At 45.2% G+C, this 19,982-nt stretch overlaps 1 protein-coding gene across 1 annotated transcript; it reads left to right on the forward strand.

Annotated features, from left to right (window-relative positions):
- The first annotated feature begins 219 nt into the window (after positions 1-219).
- OTUD6B (OTU deubiquitinase 6B) lies at positions 220-19,188 on the forward strand. The gene is made up of 7 exons (XM_069731595.1): positions 220-370; positions 5,089-5,243; positions 5,702-5,794; positions 6,465-6,777; positions 7,791-7,852; positions 17,746-17,852; positions 18,596-19,188. Exons 1-7 carry the CDS (start codon positions 295-297, stop codon positions 18,669-18,671), a joined length of 882 nt encoding a protein of 293 aa, XP_069587696.1. The 5' UTR covers positions 220-294; the 3' UTR covers positions 18,672-19,188.
- The last annotated feature ends 794 nt before the right edge of the window (positions 19,189-19,982 follow it).

Raw genomic sequence — 19,982 nt, forward strand, 5'->3', positions numbered from 1 at the left:
CATGTGATTAGTTTTTACCTCAGCCAGCATGATGTGCCCTCATCAAACATGGCCGCCCGTGTTTCCCCTACACACTGTACATTACGCTCTCCGCGCTCCCAGCAAGAGTGATTATTCCAGGTCACGTGGAGCCACGAGTGTTCGGTTGACGTTTGACCAATAGTAGGAACGCTATGGGCGTCGAACGCTGATTGGCTGTCCTGTTGAGGGGAAGTGACAGCCGTGCGGTGACGTCATTCCTGCAACTAGCGTCAGTGCACAGGGATGTGCGGAAGGTGACAGTGTGCCGGCAGCATGGAGGAGGAGGACGGCGGCTCGGAGGAGGCAGCGCTGGTCAGACAGCACCGGAAGGAGAAGAAGGAGCTGCAGGGTGAGAGACACGGCTGTAATGCGCCGTGTGTGAGTGTGTCCTCAGAGGTGTCATACGGCAGTGAGTGTGGTCATACGGAGGAGCAGGGAGCGCGGCGTCGTACGGAGGAGCAGGGAGCGCGGCGTCGTACGGAGGAGCAGGGAGCGCGGCGTCGTACGGAGGAGCAGGGAGCGCGGCGTCGTACGGAGGAGCAGGGAGCGCGTCGTCGTACGGAGGAGCAGGGAGCGCGGCGTCGTACGGAGGAGCAGGGAGCGCGGCGTCGTACGGAGGAGCAGGGAGCGCGGCGTCGTACGGAGGAGCAGGGAGCGCGGCGTCGTACAGAGGAGCAGGGAGCGCGGCGTCGTACGGAGGAGCAGGGAGCGCGGCGTCGTACGGAGGAGCAGGGAGCGCGGCGTCGTACAGCCGTGCAGCCTGACTACTTTGTGCTCAAGACCCTTTCCCCGGCTGTCACCTCTCACCTAACAAAAATATTCAACCTTTCCCTCACTTCCGGTATTTTTCCCTCCTCATTTAAGCATGCCATCATACATCCATTACTTAAAAAACCATCCCTCGATCAAAACTGTGCCGCTAATTATAGACCTGTCTCTAATCTTCCCTTCATCTCTAAACTCCTCGAACGCCTGGTCCACTCCCGTCTTACCCGCTATCTCTCAGATAACTCTCTTCTCGACCCTCTTCAATCTGGCTTCCGCTATTTACACTCTACTGAAACTGCCCTCACTAAAGTCTCTAATGACCTACTAACAGCTAAATCTAATGGTCACTACTCCATGCTAATTCTCTTGGATCTCTCTGCAGCATTCGATACTGTGGATCATCAGCTTCTCCTCACTATGCTCCGCTCCATCGGCCTCAAGGACACCGTTCTCTCCTGGTTCTCCTCCTATCTCTCTGACCGATCCTTCACTGTATGTTTTGCTGGTTCCTCCTCCTCTCACCTTCCCCTTACTGTTGGGGTTCCTCAAGGATCAGTCCTAGGCCCCCTCCTCTTCTCTTTGTATACTGCCCCTATTGGACAAACAATCAGTAGATGATTTCCAGTACCATCTCTATGCTGACGACACCCAATTATACACTTCTGCTCCCGATATCACACCGACCTTTTTAGAAAACACCAGTGATTGTCTTACCGCTGTCTCTAACATCATGTCCTCCCTCTATCTGAAACTTAACCTGTCAAAAACTGAACTCCTCGTGTTCTCTCCCTCTACTAACCTACCTTTGCCTGACATTGCCATCTCCGTGTGCGGTTTCACCATTACTCCAAAGCAACATGCCCGCTGCCTTGGGGTCATCCTTGATTCTGACCTTTCATTCACCCCCTACATTCGATCACTGGCTCGCTCTTCTTACCTGCATCTCAAAAACATTTCTAGAATTCGCCCTTTTCTTACTTTCGACTCTGCAAAAACTCTGACTGTTTCACTTATTCATTCTCGTCTGGACTATTGTAACTCTCTACTAATCGGCCTCCCTCTTACCAAACTTTCCCCACTCCAATCTGTCCTGAATGCTGCTGCCAGGATCATATTCCTCACCAACCGTTACACCGATGCCTCTACCTTGTGCCAGTCATTACACTGGTTACCCATCCACTCCAGAATCCAGTACAAAACTACTACCCTCATCCACAAAGCACTCCATGGCTCAGCACCACCCTACATCTCCTCCCTGGTATCAGTCTACCACCCTACCCGTGCCCTCCGCTCCGCTAATGACCTCAGGTTAGCATCCTCAATAATCAGAACCTCCCACTCCCGTTTCCAAGACTTTACACGTGCTGCGCCGATTCTTTGAAATGCACTACCTAGGTTAATACGATTAATCCCCAATCCCCACAGTTTTAAGCGTACCCTAAAAACTCATTTGTTCAGACTGGCCTACCGCCTCAATGCATTAACCTAACTATCCCTGTGTGGCCTATTTATAAAAAAAAAAACTATCAGGTTCCTCGTAACATGTTCTCATTCACTTTATGCAGTTAATAGCCCTCTGTGTCTGTACTGCTACATACTTAGGCAGTTAACTGGTTCATGCAGCTTTACATGAACACCCGAGCCTTACACTATGGCCGGTCCGAATAACTAAAGCAATTGTTACCATCCACCTCTCGTGTCTCCCCTTTTCCTCATAGTTTGTAAGCTTGCGAGCAGGGCCCTCATTCCTCCTGGTATCTGTTTTGAACTGTATTTCTGTTATGCTGTAATGTCTATTGTCTGTACAAGTCCCCGCTATAATTTGTAAAGCGCTGCGGAATATGTTGGCGCTATATAAATAAAAATTATTATTATTATTATAAGATCCTTTGAACAAACCAAAAGGCCACGAGAACAATGTTTTATGGATGTGACCAAAATACAGTTGTTGTTGTTGTGGTTTTTTTTTTGTTAGTTTTTTTGAATTGAGAAAGGAAGCTGCATTACAGGATAATGGAACATTGGTAGTCTATGTATTGGATCTGTTTTTCAGCGTCTGGGCCCGGACAGCTGCCATCATTGGTCAAATGCTGCATTCTGAATGATACCAGGAAATTCTAATGAAAAATGTCCGGACATCTGTCCTTGAGCTCAATCTCGAAGGAACGTGGGTCCTGCAGCAAGACAATGGGTGCAAGTTGGTCTACTAAAGAATGGTTAAAGTTTTGGAATGGCCAAATCGAAGTCCTGACCTTAAAGGGATCCTGTCATGTCATTTTTAGCAACTAAGCTGTCCCCAGTGTGTTGTTAGTGATGACATTGCATCACTAACACGTTGTTTTCAGTCAAAACGGCGCCGTAGTCCTCTCCAAAAATCACTTTTTTTATAGTTTTGTAGTTCCTTCTGTCATAGCGGCGGCACTTCATTTTCTTTCAGCCACAGGCTTGTCATATTGTCGACCCTTAGCACTCTAATGTTTCGGGGTGCACCGACGTCACAGGAATCTGCTCTAAAATTCTGTGCTTATGCGGTGTCGAGCGGCTCCCCGCGCATGCGTAGGGACGAGCGTGGTCACAGAGCCCGTGACTCACAGCGAATGCGCCCATAGTCAGTGAAGCTAGGTACGTACACAGATTCACTGCACAAGTGCGGGATTTTAGAACAGATTCCCGTGACATCGGCGCACCCCAGATCATAGTGCTTGGGCATATACAATATGATGAGCCCGTGATTGAAATAAAGTGAAGAGCCGCTCCTGTAATTGAAAGAGAAGGTACTACATAACTGTGCTCAGTGATGTTTGGGGATGAGTATGGTGCCGTTTTGTTTGATGCACATTTGATCACTAACAACACATTGGGGACAGTTTAGTTGCTATAAATGACATGACTGGTTCCCTTTAACCCCACAGGAATGTTGAAGGGCCTGAAGCGAGCAGTTCATGGAAGAAAACCCACCAATGTTAGAGTTGAAGCTGCTTTGTGCCCAATTCCTCTTAGGCTGCTGTCACACTAGCAGTATGTGGTCAGTATTTTACCTCAGTATTTGTAGCCAAAACCAGGAGTGGAACAATTAGAGGAAAAGTATAATAGAAACATATGCACCACTTCTGCATTTATCACCCACTCCTGGTTTTGGCTACAAATACTGATGTAAAATACTGACCAAATACTGAAGGTGTGAAGGCAGCCTAAACCGATGTGCAGGACTAGTCAACCATTAAAGGGAACCTGTCACCTGAATTTGCCGGGACTGGTTTTGGGTCATATGGGCGGAGTTTTCGGGTGTTTGATTCACCCTTTCCTTACCCGCCGGCTGCATGCTGGCAGCAATATTGGATTGAAGTTCATTCTCTGTCCTTCGTAGCACACGCCTGCGCAAGGCAATCTTTGCCGCCAAATTCAGGTGACTGGTTCCCTTTAATGGAGAAGTTTAGATGCAGTTATTGGTGCGGAAGTCGTCACACCACAAACTGGATGTGAAGGTTCACATACTTTTTTAACTCTGGCATGATACTGGATAATTTTCCTCATCTAAAAAAAGTCTATTTGACTTTTCAGTTGGTTCTCATTGTCTACTTTTAAGAATTTTGTAAAAATCCTGCTTTTTAGATCTTATTTTTACAGAAACTTTCAAAGTTCTGAAGGGTTCAAACATCTATGCACATCTGTACACCATTCTGACAGGACTCTTTGGAGACCTATTCTCGGGATCAGTGGGGGTCGACGTTATCCCCTATGCTAGACCACAATATGTACATGGATAAATGAGTCTTCCCTGCATAGACTTCTGTACTGTACCTTCAGGATCTGCCATAAAGGTCTGGTCTTTTTGGATCCAATATGCGAGATTTCATCCTCCTCATCTTAAGAAATGAGCGGCCACTCTGTTCCTCACCGAGGCCATGAAACCCCCCTGACATATCTTTAGTAAGGACTACAAAGTAAATGACACGCCTGGAATGTATCTTCTTACAGTTCTGTATTGGGCTGTTACTGTTTAGAAATTGAGATCACTGGATGTTCTCATTCTCCAAAAATCTTGGCTTCCAGCTCCGACTGTCTTTATTTTTCCCAGGGCGATAACTTGTCACTGGCCTCGGCATTGATGCATGTGATCGGTGAGGTATAATAATCTATGGCTCGTCATCGACCACACCAAGGAGGACTAAGAAGCTTCAGTGCTGGAGCGGAGCACGTGGGACTTCTCTAGACTCTGTGCAGCACTAATGGTGCGGTGGATGATATAGAAAGCAGTCTGGTATATCTATGTGATGGCCCTTTTTTTCTTTTTTTCAGCCAAAATTCAGAGTATGAAAAACTCTGTGCCTAAGAATGACAAAAAGAAAAGAAAACAGCTGACTGAAGACATCGCTAAGATGGAGTCTGAACTGGAGGAAAAGCAAAAGCAGGAGCTCGCAGTTCTGTCCCCAAAGCAGAGAGATGAAGCTGAGGTGAGCAAGGAGGAAGCGTGAAACCTTCGATCACATCGGTTATGAAGGGTTATTACACACACAATGCTCACATGTAAGGCTGAAATATATGCCGACACTGATGACTGTGACGCTGATGACCAAGACTGTGCTTGCATAACGTTGGCCCTATGTTCAGTGGTTCCATTGGGGCTTATGTCCAAAGCCTTGTAAAATGGGATTTGGGTGTATGCGCTGACTGGGCAATTGATTATAATGATGCAGACGGAGTTGGTGTGCTTTGTTGTGCATACATTTTTGTCTAGTTGAGACTGGCACGACTGCATCTTGGAGCCCACCTCAACTAGCCGTATATAGCCGAAAATGATGTCCAAAAGAGCACGTTGTGACTGTCTGCAGATAGGACACTCATTAATTGATATGATATTTGCGGGTTATTGGATGAACAGGCTGACGTGTAACCTGCTCTATTGTTTCAGGTGGACAGCATTTCTAATGGAGTCACCGGTTTAGATCTTGGAAACAATGTTCCAGGTCAGCAGATGCGGGTGTCAAAAGCCCAGAAGAGGAGGGTGAGATAAGAGAAAAAAGTATTATATCACTGTCACTCAGAGAAATGCTGTGCCTCCAATGCTTCTAGCTTTCCCACTGCGGCCATGTAACGTTCCATCTGGTAATGGTGGTTAGTAGGAAGGAGTTCAGATGAAAGCCGTCCAGCATATTAATAAGGCTATGCCTATTCCATAACTTTGTGCAACAGTTCTGCCCGCTGCTACTCTGCATGAGTTTTTATGGTGTCACGGGCATCTTAGGAAAACTGCAGACTGGTGACGGTCACTTGCAACTGGCGCAATGCTTCAGTGCAGCAAGTGGAGATCTGATGGTCTATTTGAAGACTGCGAGATGGGCGAGCGCCATGTGGCTTCTATTCACATTGCATACTCTGTAGGCATCCTCCAATACAGTGTATGGAGCGCTGCTGTTCTGGCTCTATTCACTATTTACATCTAGCCGCCCCCGGAGGTGATAACGGCTGATCGGTGGTGGTGTCGGGGCCCCATCTACATGATATTGAGGACCTACGAATGAGATGTATCTGTTAGTTCAGGGATACACAGGATGTATGTTTGTTTCTTGGCATAATTTTCCTATGCTTCTTGTAAATACTCCTTAAGATATGTGACCTCATGCCCTGCACAAGTGTCCGATATCACGTTCACACTTATTTTCCAATCATTATAGGAGAAAAAAGCCGCCCTGGAGAAGGAAAGGGATGAGCGCATCGCGGAGGCTGAAATCGAGAACCTGAGCGGCGCTCGGCACCTGGAGAGCCAGAAAGTCGCCCATGTTTTGTCTGAGAGGCAGCTGCAGATTAAGCAGATCCCATCTGACGGTCACTGCATGTACAGAGCCATCGAACACCAGCTGAAGGAACGCGATAAAATAATCACTGTGACAAATCTCAGACGCCAAACTGCAGAATACATGCAGAGCCACAGCGATGACTTCCTACCGTTTCTTACTAATTCTGCCACAGGGGAAATGTACACTCACGGTGAGAGATTGGAGCAGGTTATAGATACTTGTGGTTAGTTATGGATACATGTAAGAAGATCACTAATGTGAAATCTAGGACCTCAGCCACCACGGACCTTCAGGGGAGATGAATTCACTGCTCCAGCTCTATGCATACTATGCATTGATTTGTTAGTAAATCTAATAACTTACTCTAAGCAAACTTGGATTTTCCTATTAAACTGTCATTGTCTTATCTGGTTATAAAAATATGTAGTTGGTCTGGTAAGTCCTTATCTGAGACAATACAAGATAAAGTAGAACGAAAGGAGAATCCCCATTTTGCACCTTTGTAGCATATCCACGGGATATGCCATAGATTAGATGCGGGTCTCCCAAATAGGACCTCAGTCTGTCTCACAAACAGGGTGCTGTCAGTGCAGAGGTGTCGCGATTCCCATACAAGTGCATACGAATTGTGACCACCTCTTCATCCACTGCAGTGCACATCAGGAACTATTTGGGAGATAGATGCAAGTCCCATTGGTGGTACCCACAGCCTTCTACAATAGCTGAGTAGAGATAGCTGATGCCTACTGTTTAACCCCTTAAGTTGTAGCTCTGGCATCTAAGTGGTTCTTGTTCTTCAGGTGACTATTAAAGGCCCCCGAGGCATGTCATCTTAGTGCCCCGTATATGAGAGACTTGACTGGCTGAATAAACTGCAACACCAAACAATTGCCATATACCCTGCAAGTGAACACACTTTAAAGTCCCCTCCCCCTTGGGCTCAAAAATAACTAAAATAAAATCCACACCCAGCGCAATGAATGGAGTAAGAGGTTTTTTTAAATTGTATTATGTTTCCCCATGTGGAGTGGAGGCAGCCTTTCATCAGTTTGAGCGGCTCCTCTACTAGCAGCAATGTACCGGTTGCATGTTACCTGAATGATTAATAAGGTGCTATATGGTGAAAATCTGCTGTTATTGGATGTTGTAACCTGCTGCTCAATCCTTCACCTCCATTACAATATTTTCATGTGTTTTAAACAGATGAATTTGAGAAATATTGCACTGAAGTGGCAAACACGCCAGCGTGGGGAGGTCAGTTAGAGGTAAGTCACACGGACTGCGAACAACCGGTATAATGACTGATCCAATATCTGCAAAAGTAGGACAATGGCGTAATCTTCCCCAGCAAACAAAGTCGGACACTTATGGACTCTGTTTGCTTCATTATAGTGAACAGATACCTGGGACACAGTTAAATAATGGCCCCGATTCATCAAAGCGATTACACCAGGATTCTGGCGTAAATTTTTTTTTTTTTTTACTCTTCGCCACGACAGCACCCAGTTATTATTATTATTATTTATTGTTATAGCGCCATTTATTCCATGGCGCTTTACATGTGAGGAGGGGTATACATAATGAAAACAAGTACAATAATCTTAAACAATACAAGTCATAACTGGTACAGGAGGAATGAGGACCCTGCCCGCGAAGGCTCACAGTCTACAAGGGATGGGTGAGAATACAGTAGGTGAGGGTAGAGATGGTCATGCAGCGGTTTGGTCGATCGGTGGTAACTGCAGGTTGTAGGCTTGTCTGAAGAGGTGGGTCTTCAGGTTCTTTTTGAAGGTTTCGATGGTAGGTGAGAGTCTGATGTGTTGTGGTAGAGGGTTCCAGAGTAGGGGTGATACGCGAGAGAAATCTTGTATACGATTGTGGGAAGAGGAGATAAGAGGGGAGTAGAGTAGGAGATCTTGTGAGGATCGGAGGTTGCGTGCAGGAAAGTACCGGGAGACGAGGTCACAGATGTATGGAGGAGACAGGTTGTGGATGGCTTTGTATGTCATGGTTAGGGTTTTGTACTGGAGTCTCTGGGCAATGGGGAGCCAGTGAAGGGATTGACAGAGGGGAGAGGCCGGGGAATAGCGGGGGGACAGGTGGATTAGTCGGGCAGCAGAGTTTAGAATAGATTGGAGGGGTGCGAGAGTGTTAGAGGGGAGGCCACAGAGCAGGAGGTTGCAGTAGTCAAGGCGAGAGATGATGAGGGCATGGACTAGGGTTTTTGCAGATTCGTGGTTGAGGAATGAACGGATTCGTGAAATATTTTTGAGTTGAAGTCGGCAGGAAGTGGAAAGGGCTTGGATATGTGGTTTGAAGGAGAGATCAGCGTCAAGGATTACCCCGAGGCAGCGAGCTTGTGGGACTGGGGAGAGTGGGCAGCCATTTACTGTAATGGATAGGTTCGTTGGGGGGGGTCGCGCGAGATGGGGGAAAGATGATGAATTCTGTTTTGTCCATGTTAAGTTTTAGAAATCTAGCGGAGAAGAAGGATGAAATAGTGGACAGACATTGAGGGATTCTGGTTAGTAGGGAGGTGATGTCTGGTCCAGAGATGTAGATCTGTGTGTCGTCAGCATAGAGGTGATACTGAAAGCCATGAGATTCTATGAGTTGTCCCAGGCCAAAGGTGTAAATGGAGAAGAGCAGGGGCCCTAGGACTGAACCTTGTGGGACTCCGACAGATAGTGGGCGAGGTGAGGAGGTGGTGTGTGAGTGGGAGACGCTGAATGTCCGGTCTGTTAGGTATGATGAGATCCAGGATAGGGCCAAGTCTGTGATGCAGTTGAGAGGGATCCGCCCATAGGAACAGGAAACCTACAGAATAAAAGGATGCGGTCCCCCTCTCCTCAGTTTAGGTTTCCTGTTCCTATAGGAATCCACAATACCTGCAGTAAGAAGAGGATTCCTGGGCCAAAAGCATCCGCCTGTGTGGTCTCTGGGGGAACAGCAGGGGCTGCGGTGCCAGATGCAGCGATGGGGGAGCCCCTGCTTGCAGCCTCCTCCCTCCTCTGTCAGTCATCCATGGTCCGAGATGGGCCGCCCGGTTCCATGAGGATGCGCGCGCGCTGCTGCGGCCACCGGGTTTTTTCAAAACTTATAGTGGCAGCTGCGCGGTATGGAGAGCGGCGCGTCTGACCCGGAAGTAGCGGGAGCACTTTCGGGTTGGTCCGGAGAGGCAGGAGACACTGCGCCAAATTTAAAAATGGAGGCGCCTGACATTACCGGCTAATGAAGCTACAAGCAGCAGCACAGCACCCTCCTTGCAAAGAAGGAAACGCTAGAAGCGGCAAAGAAAAAAGCAGTGGTTGGCCTAAAGATCAGCGAGCCACAAGCAGACAGCAGGGTAGAAATGATGAACTACCTAAGACCTGGGTGTCTCCACCTCCAGAGCTGATACCTTTCAGCTTCATTGGGTGAGTGTTAAAAGATCCTCTTCCTATATGCTGATCTATTCCTCCTATGTCCCCTTCTTCTCTTAGACCAAGAAAAGGACACACAAGTCCAAACATAAAGAATGTGCTATGTGCACGCAGCTCCTCCTGGATTCATATACTAAAATGTTATGCCCTGACTGTATTAATCTAACTTTACGGGAAGAAAGTGTAATGACACCTACGGATGTAAGAGCTATAATACAGGAAGAATTGCAGGCCTTAAGGCAGACCAGTGGTTCAAGCCTTCAGAATAGATCCCTTTCACCAGTGGCCAGTTCAGATTCAGATGATGCGCAGGAAAAATCCTCTTGACTCTCCAGGATCCCAATCAAGTTCATCTGAAAATGAGGGTTGTCTTTGCCTCCCTGATGGTAGCATAGATAATTTAATAAAATCTGTCAGGAAGACAATGGGATGCGCTGATACAAAAGGATCTAAGTCTGCACAAGACATAATGTTTGCCGGGCTGGCCCAGAAAAAACGTAGAACCTTTTCGGTAATTCCAACTAATAAAGAGTTGATTAAAAAGGAATAGGATAAAGCAGAACCTTCGAGGCTTCTTACCATCATCCTCTAAGAGACGCTATCCTTTTAGTGACGATGAACCAAGTTCATGGTCTAAAATCCCTAAGGTGGATGCTGCAGTAGAATCTACATCAAAACAGTCTGTACTGCCAGTGGAAGATTCAGGGGTTTTACCGGACCCTCTAGATCGTAAGGCAGAAAGCATGTTAAAAAGATCATGGGAAGCCAACACGGAGGCATTCAAACCGGCCATTTCTGGCACATGTACCGCCAGATCATTATTAGTTTGGGTGGATCAGTTGGAGGAGCAAATTAGAGGCAAAATCCAAAGAGAAAAGATTCTGCCGGCAATGCCTCTAATTAAGGAAGCTGTTGCATTCCTAGCGGATGCATCAGCAGACTCCCTACGTTTGGCAGCCAGATCAGCGGGCCTGGTGAACACAGCCCGGCGAGCACTCTGGTTAAAAAGCTGGAAGGGCGATGCACAAGCAAAAGCAAAACTTTGAGCAATCCCATGCCAGGGTGAGTTCCTTTTTGGGAAAACGTTGGATGACCTCCTGGCCAAAGCGGGGGAAAGAAAGAAAGGATTCCCTAATCAATCTCTTCCTTCCTACAGGAGAGCCTTAAGGAGACGACCCTTTTTCAGGAATAAAACATTTGAGACCCAAAAGGATTGTTGGGAATCAAGGGACAAAAAGGTGCATTGTTTAGCAGATCCTTTGCCGCAAGCCATAACAAGTACCGATAGTCTTCAAGTTGGTAGTAGACTAAACATTTTTTTCCAAAGATGGAAACTTATAACATCAAGCCTGTGGATTCTTGATATAATACAGTCCGGATTAAAATTAGAATTTGAACAAATCCCTCCGGTTTCATTTATAGTAACATCTCTTAGGACAGAAATAAGCTAGGCTCAGGTAATCAAGAAGAACCAAGAATGACTAACTGAAAAAGCGGGTTCCTATATACAATTAAAATATAACCTTTATTCTTCAAATTTAAAAGAAGGTGCAAACATCTAGTGCTGACAAAAGTGCAAAGTGCATACGTACAACATAGAGACACATATAAAAATATATATAAATGAGCATATAACCGCAAAGTAAGATATTGTCTGGTGTGAGGAAAACACACCAGTATATTCAACAGAAACAGGCTAGAGACTATGAATCCGTATATCTCTAGATCTCACGGCTCTATACCACAACTGTAATCAAAAGGCGGGATAACGTTCCAGCAGGCTATGTCTATAATCAGTTAACAGCCTCTGGATAGCTGCTGTTGCAGTATCAACGTATCCCTACCCAACGGTATATAGCTCTTCCTAATGCCCAAAAAACCACGGTGACCCTATTGCCATATATGCGCCCTCCAATAACAACACGTTAGGGCAAAGTAACATATAGAGTCATATATGTAGTATAACCAATGATACTCATCTGGCTTCTGCTGATCATATTTTGGCAGCCTAATGCAGTGATGAGTATCAGTCGCCCAGAGTACCGGTCATTTCACTTCCAACCGCGTTATTCCCTGTGGGCCCGTTTTCTTGTATAGTGCTTCCCTATGCTATACAAGAAAACGGGCCCACAGGGAATAACGCGGTTGGAAGTGAAATGACCGGTACTCTGGGCGACTGATACTCATCACTGCATTAGGCTGCCAAAATATGATCAGCAGAAGCCAGATGAGTATCATTGGTTATACTACGTATATGACTCTATATGTTACTTTGCCCTAACGTGTTGTTATTGGAGGGCGCATATATGACAATAGGGTCACCGTGGTTTTTTGGGCATTAGGAAGAGCTATATACCGTTGGGTAGGGATACGTTGATACTGCAACAGCAGCTATCCAGAGGCTGTTAACTGATTATAGACATAGCCTGCTGGAACGTTATCCCGCCTTTTGATTACAGTTGTGGTATAGAGCCGTGAGATCTAGAGATATACGGATTCATAGTCTCTAGCCTGTTTCTGTTGAATATACTGGTGTGTTTTCCTCACACCAGACAATATCTTACTTTGCGGTTATATGCTCCTTTATATATATTTTTATAAGTGTCTCTATGTTGTACGTATGCACTTTGCACTTTTGTCAGCACTAGATGTTTGCACCTTCTTTTAAATTTGAAGAATAAAGGTTATATTTTAATTGTATATAGGAACCCGCTTTTCCAGTAACATCTCTTAGGAGTCTGGAACAACAAAAGGCTCTTGAATTAGAGATCCTGTCCTTACTATCAAAAAAAGTTCTGATAGAGGTTCCCAAAGATCAGGAAGGAAGGGGGTTTTATTCCCCTTTTATTTCTGATCACTAAACCTGATTGTTCATTCTGGACCATTATTAATCTCAAAAAATGTAATTCTTTTTTATATAACCGTACCTTTAAGATGGAATCCATTGGTTCTACTATCAAACTTTTATTTCCTAGATGTGTGATGGCGGGAATAGACTTAAAAGATGCCTATTACCATCTCCCCATTCACACCAAGCATCAACAATACCTGAGAGTGGCAGTCAACCTGGCAGGACACATTCGTCATTTCCAATATGCAGCAATGCCCTTTGGTCTTTCGATGGCTCCTCGGATATTCACGAAAGTAATGTTAGAGGTGATGGCTTACTTGCGCCAACAGGATACTCTAATTATACCCTACCTAGATGATTTTTCTAGTAGTAGGAAGATCTATCTCTGTGTGAGAACCGCCTTTCTAATACAATTTCATCCCTGCAGGAGTTAGGATGGATCGTCAATTTTAAAAAATCCAGATTGGTTCCAGAAACCTTCCAATCCTTACTGGGACTACATCTAGACTCCGTAAGTTAGAGGTGTTTTCTTCCAGAGTCAAAAAAATTGACTATAATATCAAAAGTGACGTTAGCAAGGAAAAACCCTAAGATGTCACTAAGGGAAGCTATGTCTTTACTGGGGTCCCAAACCTCATGTATTCCAGCGGTTCCATGGGCCCGGTATCATGTTAGAACCTTACAACATGAAATCCTGCATGTTCAAGAGATCTCGCAGGGTCATCTGGAAAGGAAACTAACTCTTTCCCAAAGTGTAATAGAATCGCTGACCTGGTGGTTGGATATAGACCTCCTTTCCAGGGGAGTACCCTGGATAATAGAGCCTTCCAAAATAATCACCACTGACGCTAGTCCCTCGGGATGAGGTGCCCACATTGGAGATGATTTAGGGTACCGTCACACTATACGATTTACCTACGATCACGACCAGCGATACGACCTGGCCGTGATCGTAGGTAAATCGTAGTGTGGTCGCTGGGGAGCTGTCACACAGACAGCTCTCCAGCGACCAACGATGCCGAGGTCCCCGGGTAACCAGGGTAAACATCGGGTTACTAAGCGCAGGACCGCGCTTAGTAACCCGATGTTTACCCTGGTTACAAGCGTAAAACTAAAAAAAAACAAACGGCTCATACTTACATTCTGGTGTCCGTCAGGTCCCTTGCCGTCTGCTTCCCGCACTCACTGACTGCCGGCCGTAAAGTGAAAGCACAGCCGCTGTGCTCTTTCACTTTACGGCCGGCAGTCACAGTGCGGGAAGCAGACGGCAAGGGACCTGACGGACACCAGAATGTAAGTATGTGCTGTTTGTTTTTTTTCAGTTTTACGCTTGTAACCAGGGTAAACATCGGGTTACTAAGTGCGGCCCTGCGCTTAGTAACCCGATGTTTACCCTGGTTACAAGCGAACGCATTGCTGGATCGCATCGCCACACACACCGATCTAGCGATGACAGCGGGAGATCCAGCGATGAAACAAAGTTCCAAACGATCTGCTACGACGTACGATTCTCAGCAGGATCCCTGATTGCTGCTGCGTGTCAGACACAGCGATATCGTAACGATATCGCTGGAACGTCACGAATCGTACCGTCGTAGCGATCGAAATGGCAGTGTGTGACGGTACCCTTAGTACAGGATGTCTGGAATCCTGCAGAGTCACTCTATTCTTCAAATTGGAAAGAGTTAAAAGCGGTTGATCATGCTTTGAATTATTTTCTTCCACAGATTCAGGGAACACATGTAAGAATCTTGTCGGACAATTCCACCACAGTGGCATATGTGAATAGTCAAGGGGGAGCACTGTTAGAAAATCTAATGTCCATAGCAGCAGATATCTTTCTTCTAGCAGAAACCCATCTTTCATCCCTAACAGCTCTTCATATCAAAGGGGTAGAGAACACAAAAGCAGACTTTCTCAGTCGAAACATGCTACGCCAGGGAGAGTGGACTCTCAACAATTTTATATTTTCAGAAAAATAGTAAAATTATGGGGTACTCCACAAATAGACCTGTTCGTCACCAGAGAGAACAGACAGGTTCAAATGTTCACCTCCCTGAACAAAATAGACCATCCGGACATGCTTGACTCACTTCAGTATCCCTGGAATTTCGATCTAGCTTATGCTTTTCCTCCGATGACGCTGATTCCACTGGTGCTCAGGAAAATCAGGAGGGAAAAAGCAAGGGTGATCCTTATCGCACCCTTCTGGCCGAAGAGACCGTGGTTCTCTTGTCTCTGAGCCATGTCGATGTGTGACCCTTGGATTAACATCAGATCCGAAGCTGCTATCTCAAGGGCTGTTCTTCCATCCTCAAGTGAAAGGGCTACACTTAACGGCGTGGAAGTTGAGGCAGCTATTGACTTCAAGGGGCTTTTCTGACAACCTTATTAACACTCTACTATTAAGTAGGAAAAAATCTACTACAATAATATATAGTAGTGTGGAAAAAATTCTTAAATTTTCATACGGAACCTTTCACTAGACATGCTCCGATCTTTGCCATCCTAGAATTTCTACAGAAAGGTCGAGAACTAGGATTGTCTGTAAACACCTTAAAAGTACAGGTCTCCGCCTTAGGGGCTGTGTGGGTGCAATATAGCGGGAGATAGATGGGTCACGAGATTCATCAGGGCATGTGAGCGAAGTAATCCGATCCACATTCCACAGTTACCACCTTTGGGATTTAAACCTAGTCCTCGATGCTTTAACTAATTTCCCATTTGAACCGCTAGATTCTGTTCCCTTGAATATCTTGACATATAAGGTAGCTCCGTTAGCGTTAACATCAGCCAGAAGGGTCAGTGACATCCAGGCTCTCTCCATAGACCCACCCTTCCTGTTAGTATTCCAAGATCGGGTAATCCTTTAAACCAGACCCCTCATACCTCCCAAAAGTGGCGTCTAACTATCATAGGTCTCAGGAAATATTTCTCCCTTCCTTCTTTGATACTCCAATAACTACAGAGGAACAAAGGTTCCATACCTTAGATGTTAAGGCCTCTTTCACATTTCCGTCGGTACAATTGTGCACAACGTGGGCAGCGGATGCAGTTTTCAGACGCATCCGCTGCCCATTGTGAGTTCCGGGGAGGAGGGGGCGGAGTTCCGGCCACGCATGCGCGGTCAGAAATGGCGGTTTCGACGGACAAAAAACGTTACATTGAACGTTTTTTCGTAACGACGGGACACCAAATACCGAAACATCCAGTGCACGACGTATGGAACGTGTCCATACGTCGCGATGTGTCGGTAATACAAGTCTATGTGAAAAAAAACAAACGCATCCTGCGGGCAACTTTGCAGGATGCGTTTTTTTTCACAGAACGACGCATTGCGACATTCACATTCCGACGGAAGTGTGAAAGAGGCCTAAAAGAGCCATCTTGACCTATATAGAAAGATCTCAGGCTTGGAGGCAGAGTAGAGCTCTGTTTGTGTCCTTTTAGGGCCACAGGAATGGACATGGAGTTACAAAAGCCACCTTATCCCGGTGGATCAGAGAGGCTCTGCTTGGCTTATTCGTCAAAAGGTGAAAATCCTCTGGAAGGCATAAAAGCACATACTGCGCGAGCCATGGCATCCTTCTGGGCGGAGAAAGCAGACGTGCGAATTGATTTAATTTGTAAGGCCGCAACATGGTCAACAACTTCCACCTTTTACAACCATTATAGACTCGATCTATCTACATCTTCTGACCTGGCTTTTGGTAGAGCTGTCCTTGGCACAGTAATCCCACCAAGATGATGGTTCTCTGAAAGTCTCTCATGTGGGTGCTGTCATGGCGAAGGGTAAAAAGCCGGATTACTTACCAGTAATGCTCTTTTAATGAGTCCATGACAGCACCCATTCACTACCCTCCCTAATTATACACAATTTCCTCCTTTTTAAGCTCACAAATAATGGTTGTATAGAGTGTTTAAGACCTTTATATTGCTGATATGAATTAATACTAAAACCTTGCGGTTCCTCTCGTACTCTGAAAACTAAACCGAGGAGGAGAGGGGGACCGCCTCCTTTTATTCTGTAGGTTTCCTGTTCCTATGGGCGTATCCCTCTCATGTGGGTGCTGTCGTGGACTCATTAAAAGTGCATTACCGGTAAGTAATCCGGCTTTTTGAAAATTTTCAAAAAATGTTTGCAATAGAGTTGCGTAAATATTTGGCGACTTTTGGCATTTTCTCTCTTCCTTTTGCTTCTTTGGCAAAATGAACATTGTGGTGCGCCTTGTGTTGGAAATGTAACTCCAGTCTCTGAGTGGGGTAAGACTGGTAGTGAGGCGGAGACCACTTGTCAGATGCTCCCAATTCATAAAATGTGTGCAACCTTTAATAATCAGGAGAGTCTTGACTGCGGCACATCATCCCATCAAGATCAGTGTGAAGTTCACCAGTCTGGATGAATCGAGACGTGGACCCATTTCCTTCTCGATGGAGTTAGGAGCATTTAACGTAATGTGGACGCGTCCTAACTAAAGAATCCTTCCATATACTGATGACTGAATCGTGTTCCTCCACACACATAATGACTGACCCCTGGTCCATTGTAAGGTGCTTGGAAGGAATAAATCATGTGTCAGTTCTTTGAAAAACAAAATTCCATATAGGTATAAATATGTGCGCTCAATACAAACTGAACAAGCCCTACATTTACAATGTTCTCACTGTACCAGAAACCTTCCATTCCCTTTAATAATCTTGTTGCCCAACTTTAAACCCCGTTTAGCTCTTTGATCTCCTCTTCACAGTGCGGTGTATAGCAGTGGTAACTTACACACATCCCGTCTAGTGTAGATCTGGACCAGTTTAGCTATAAAATATTAAGATTCATAATGAACATATTAGTCTACTATAACGATGGAAATTATTTGTCTCCTTATTGAAGCTCCGGGCTGTGTCGCACATACTGCAGACCCCTATAGAGGTCGTCCAGGCAGACGTCTCGCCCATTATCATTGGGGAAGAGTATACGAACAATCGAATAACTGTGGTGTAAGTATCTTAATACCATTGTGACCAGCTATGGTTCAACTAAATGTAGTCATAGGAAAAGTCTACCTGCCATACATGTAAAGCAGGCACATGTGTAGCGTTTGCTGAGGCGCTCACTACTATCTAACAATTGTTAAACTGCTGCTGTGATTGTCACATCAGCCTGCTGAAGCCCCCTTCATTCCCACCTTAGCCGTCCTATGAAGCCTAACTGAATGGGAGATTATTAAAATACAACATATACTGCAAAACTAAACAATTGGGGTGTATATTATACAACATATACTGCATTTCAAATTAGACTTATCCCAAAATAAACATATCTGATATTGCTGCATCTGTAAAGAGCAAATTCATCCATATAAAAAATATTAATTTGGGACCGATAAACTGTGGCTTGGCTTGGAAAAAAAAAAAAAAGACACTGTTGTTTTTTTTGCATCTATCCATCTCACAAAAAATGGCATCACAGATACATTATTTGTAGATTTTATATTGTTCTGTTTTTGTTTTACTGAAATAAATAAAATTAAAAAATTAAAATCACATGGTGCGTGACAGAAAAAATGAAAACTTTGTGTCACTATGGAAGATGAGGAAAAAATAAATGGAAAATTGTCCAGTCACTAAAACTGGTTAATTAGTCCGTGAGGATTTACCATTCAATGGTGTTAATGGATTTCTTGAGTAGCAACCAGCATGGACAAAATAATGAAACCTCATCTTTTTTTTTTTCTTTTCAGATATATGCGCCACGCTTATGGACTGGGAGAGCATTATAACTCTGTCGAAGCGCTGAGTGTGACGCCTGCGGACTAGCTCTCTGTGACGCCTGCGGACTAGCTCTCTGTGACTCCTGCGGACTAGCCCTCTGTGACTCCTGCGGACTAGCTCTCTGTGACTCCTGCGGACTAGCCCTCTGTGACGCCTGCGGACTAGCTCTCTGTGACTCCTGCGGACTAGCCCTCTGTGACGCCTGCGGACTAGCTCTCTGTGACTCCTGCGGACTAGCCCTCTGTGGCGCCTGCGGACTAGCCCTCTGACGCGTCTCTTGCTGTTAATCATAATGATGGATTGTTTCATGTTCACAAACCGGTGTCTCTGAATACAGAAGAGGCCCCAGATCTGTGGTGTGAGCAGACCAGCACCTCTGCATTTTTAATCATGCCATGTATAGGCCAATGCTACTAAATTTGGGTGAATGATCTAATCAGACTGATGTAAAGAGCCCAGCGCACCTTCAAGATGAACGCAAGCCGATTCCTCAGTCCATCATTTTAATGTGTTTATGAAGAATGTTGATCGTATTAAAGAATAAATTATTTTTTTCTGCTAAGTATGTGTCAGCCTCCTATTGTATGTGCTCCACAGGCAGTATGAATCGGCGACCGGCTGTTACTGCACACACGTGTTTCCATCTGAAAGGCCAGGAACAAGGTGACAGACTGTGCATATAGTCACAGACCATTATTCTGCTGATTCCTCTGTACACATTAGACTGTTGGCCAAAGTGGTTGATATCAGTCGGTTTGACCCAACAATCTAATGTATATAGGGGCTTTATAAAGTGATCCCACACATTATTTGCCCTTTATATAGTAATTGCACCACAATATCATCCTCCTACACTGCAACTCTCATAGTGCGAGAGCCACGTTGCTGTTTGGTATCAGGGATCGTTGCACTATCCTTTGCCCAAACTGCATCATGGGTCTCATACTTTGAGGGTGCAGAGTATGTTAGGAAAGTGTAGATCTCCACAGAGATCCAAGCTCCAGAGAATGGTAGCTCTGTAGAAACTGGGTAAGAATACAAGGATAGGAGAACAGAAATGACACTTTTGTAGGTGTTTACTATAGGCCACTTGGACAGACTGAAGATATTGATGAACTCTTTTTACATCAGATGTCTTTGTTCTCAAAAAGCACGACAGTGATCATGGGAGATTTTAACTATCCAGAGATTTGTTGGGAATCTCAAGCAAAAGTAATGGGTCCAGAAAATTCTTACCTTCTCTTGCTGACAACTTTATCTTTATAAAGATAGAAGAAGAGCATTTTGAGGTGACTTTGCTAAATGAAATTCTCACTACACAATACTAATAGATCTCAGACTGTACATGAGTCAACA

The sequence above is a fragment of the Ranitomeya imitator genome, chromosome 6 (genome assembly GCF_032444005.1).
Source record: "Ranitomeya imitator isolate aRanImi1 chromosome 6, aRanImi1.pri, whole genome shotgun sequence".
Taxonomy (NCBI): domain Eukaryota; kingdom Metazoa; phylum Chordata; class Amphibia; order Anura; family Dendrobatidae; genus Ranitomeya; species Ranitomeya imitator.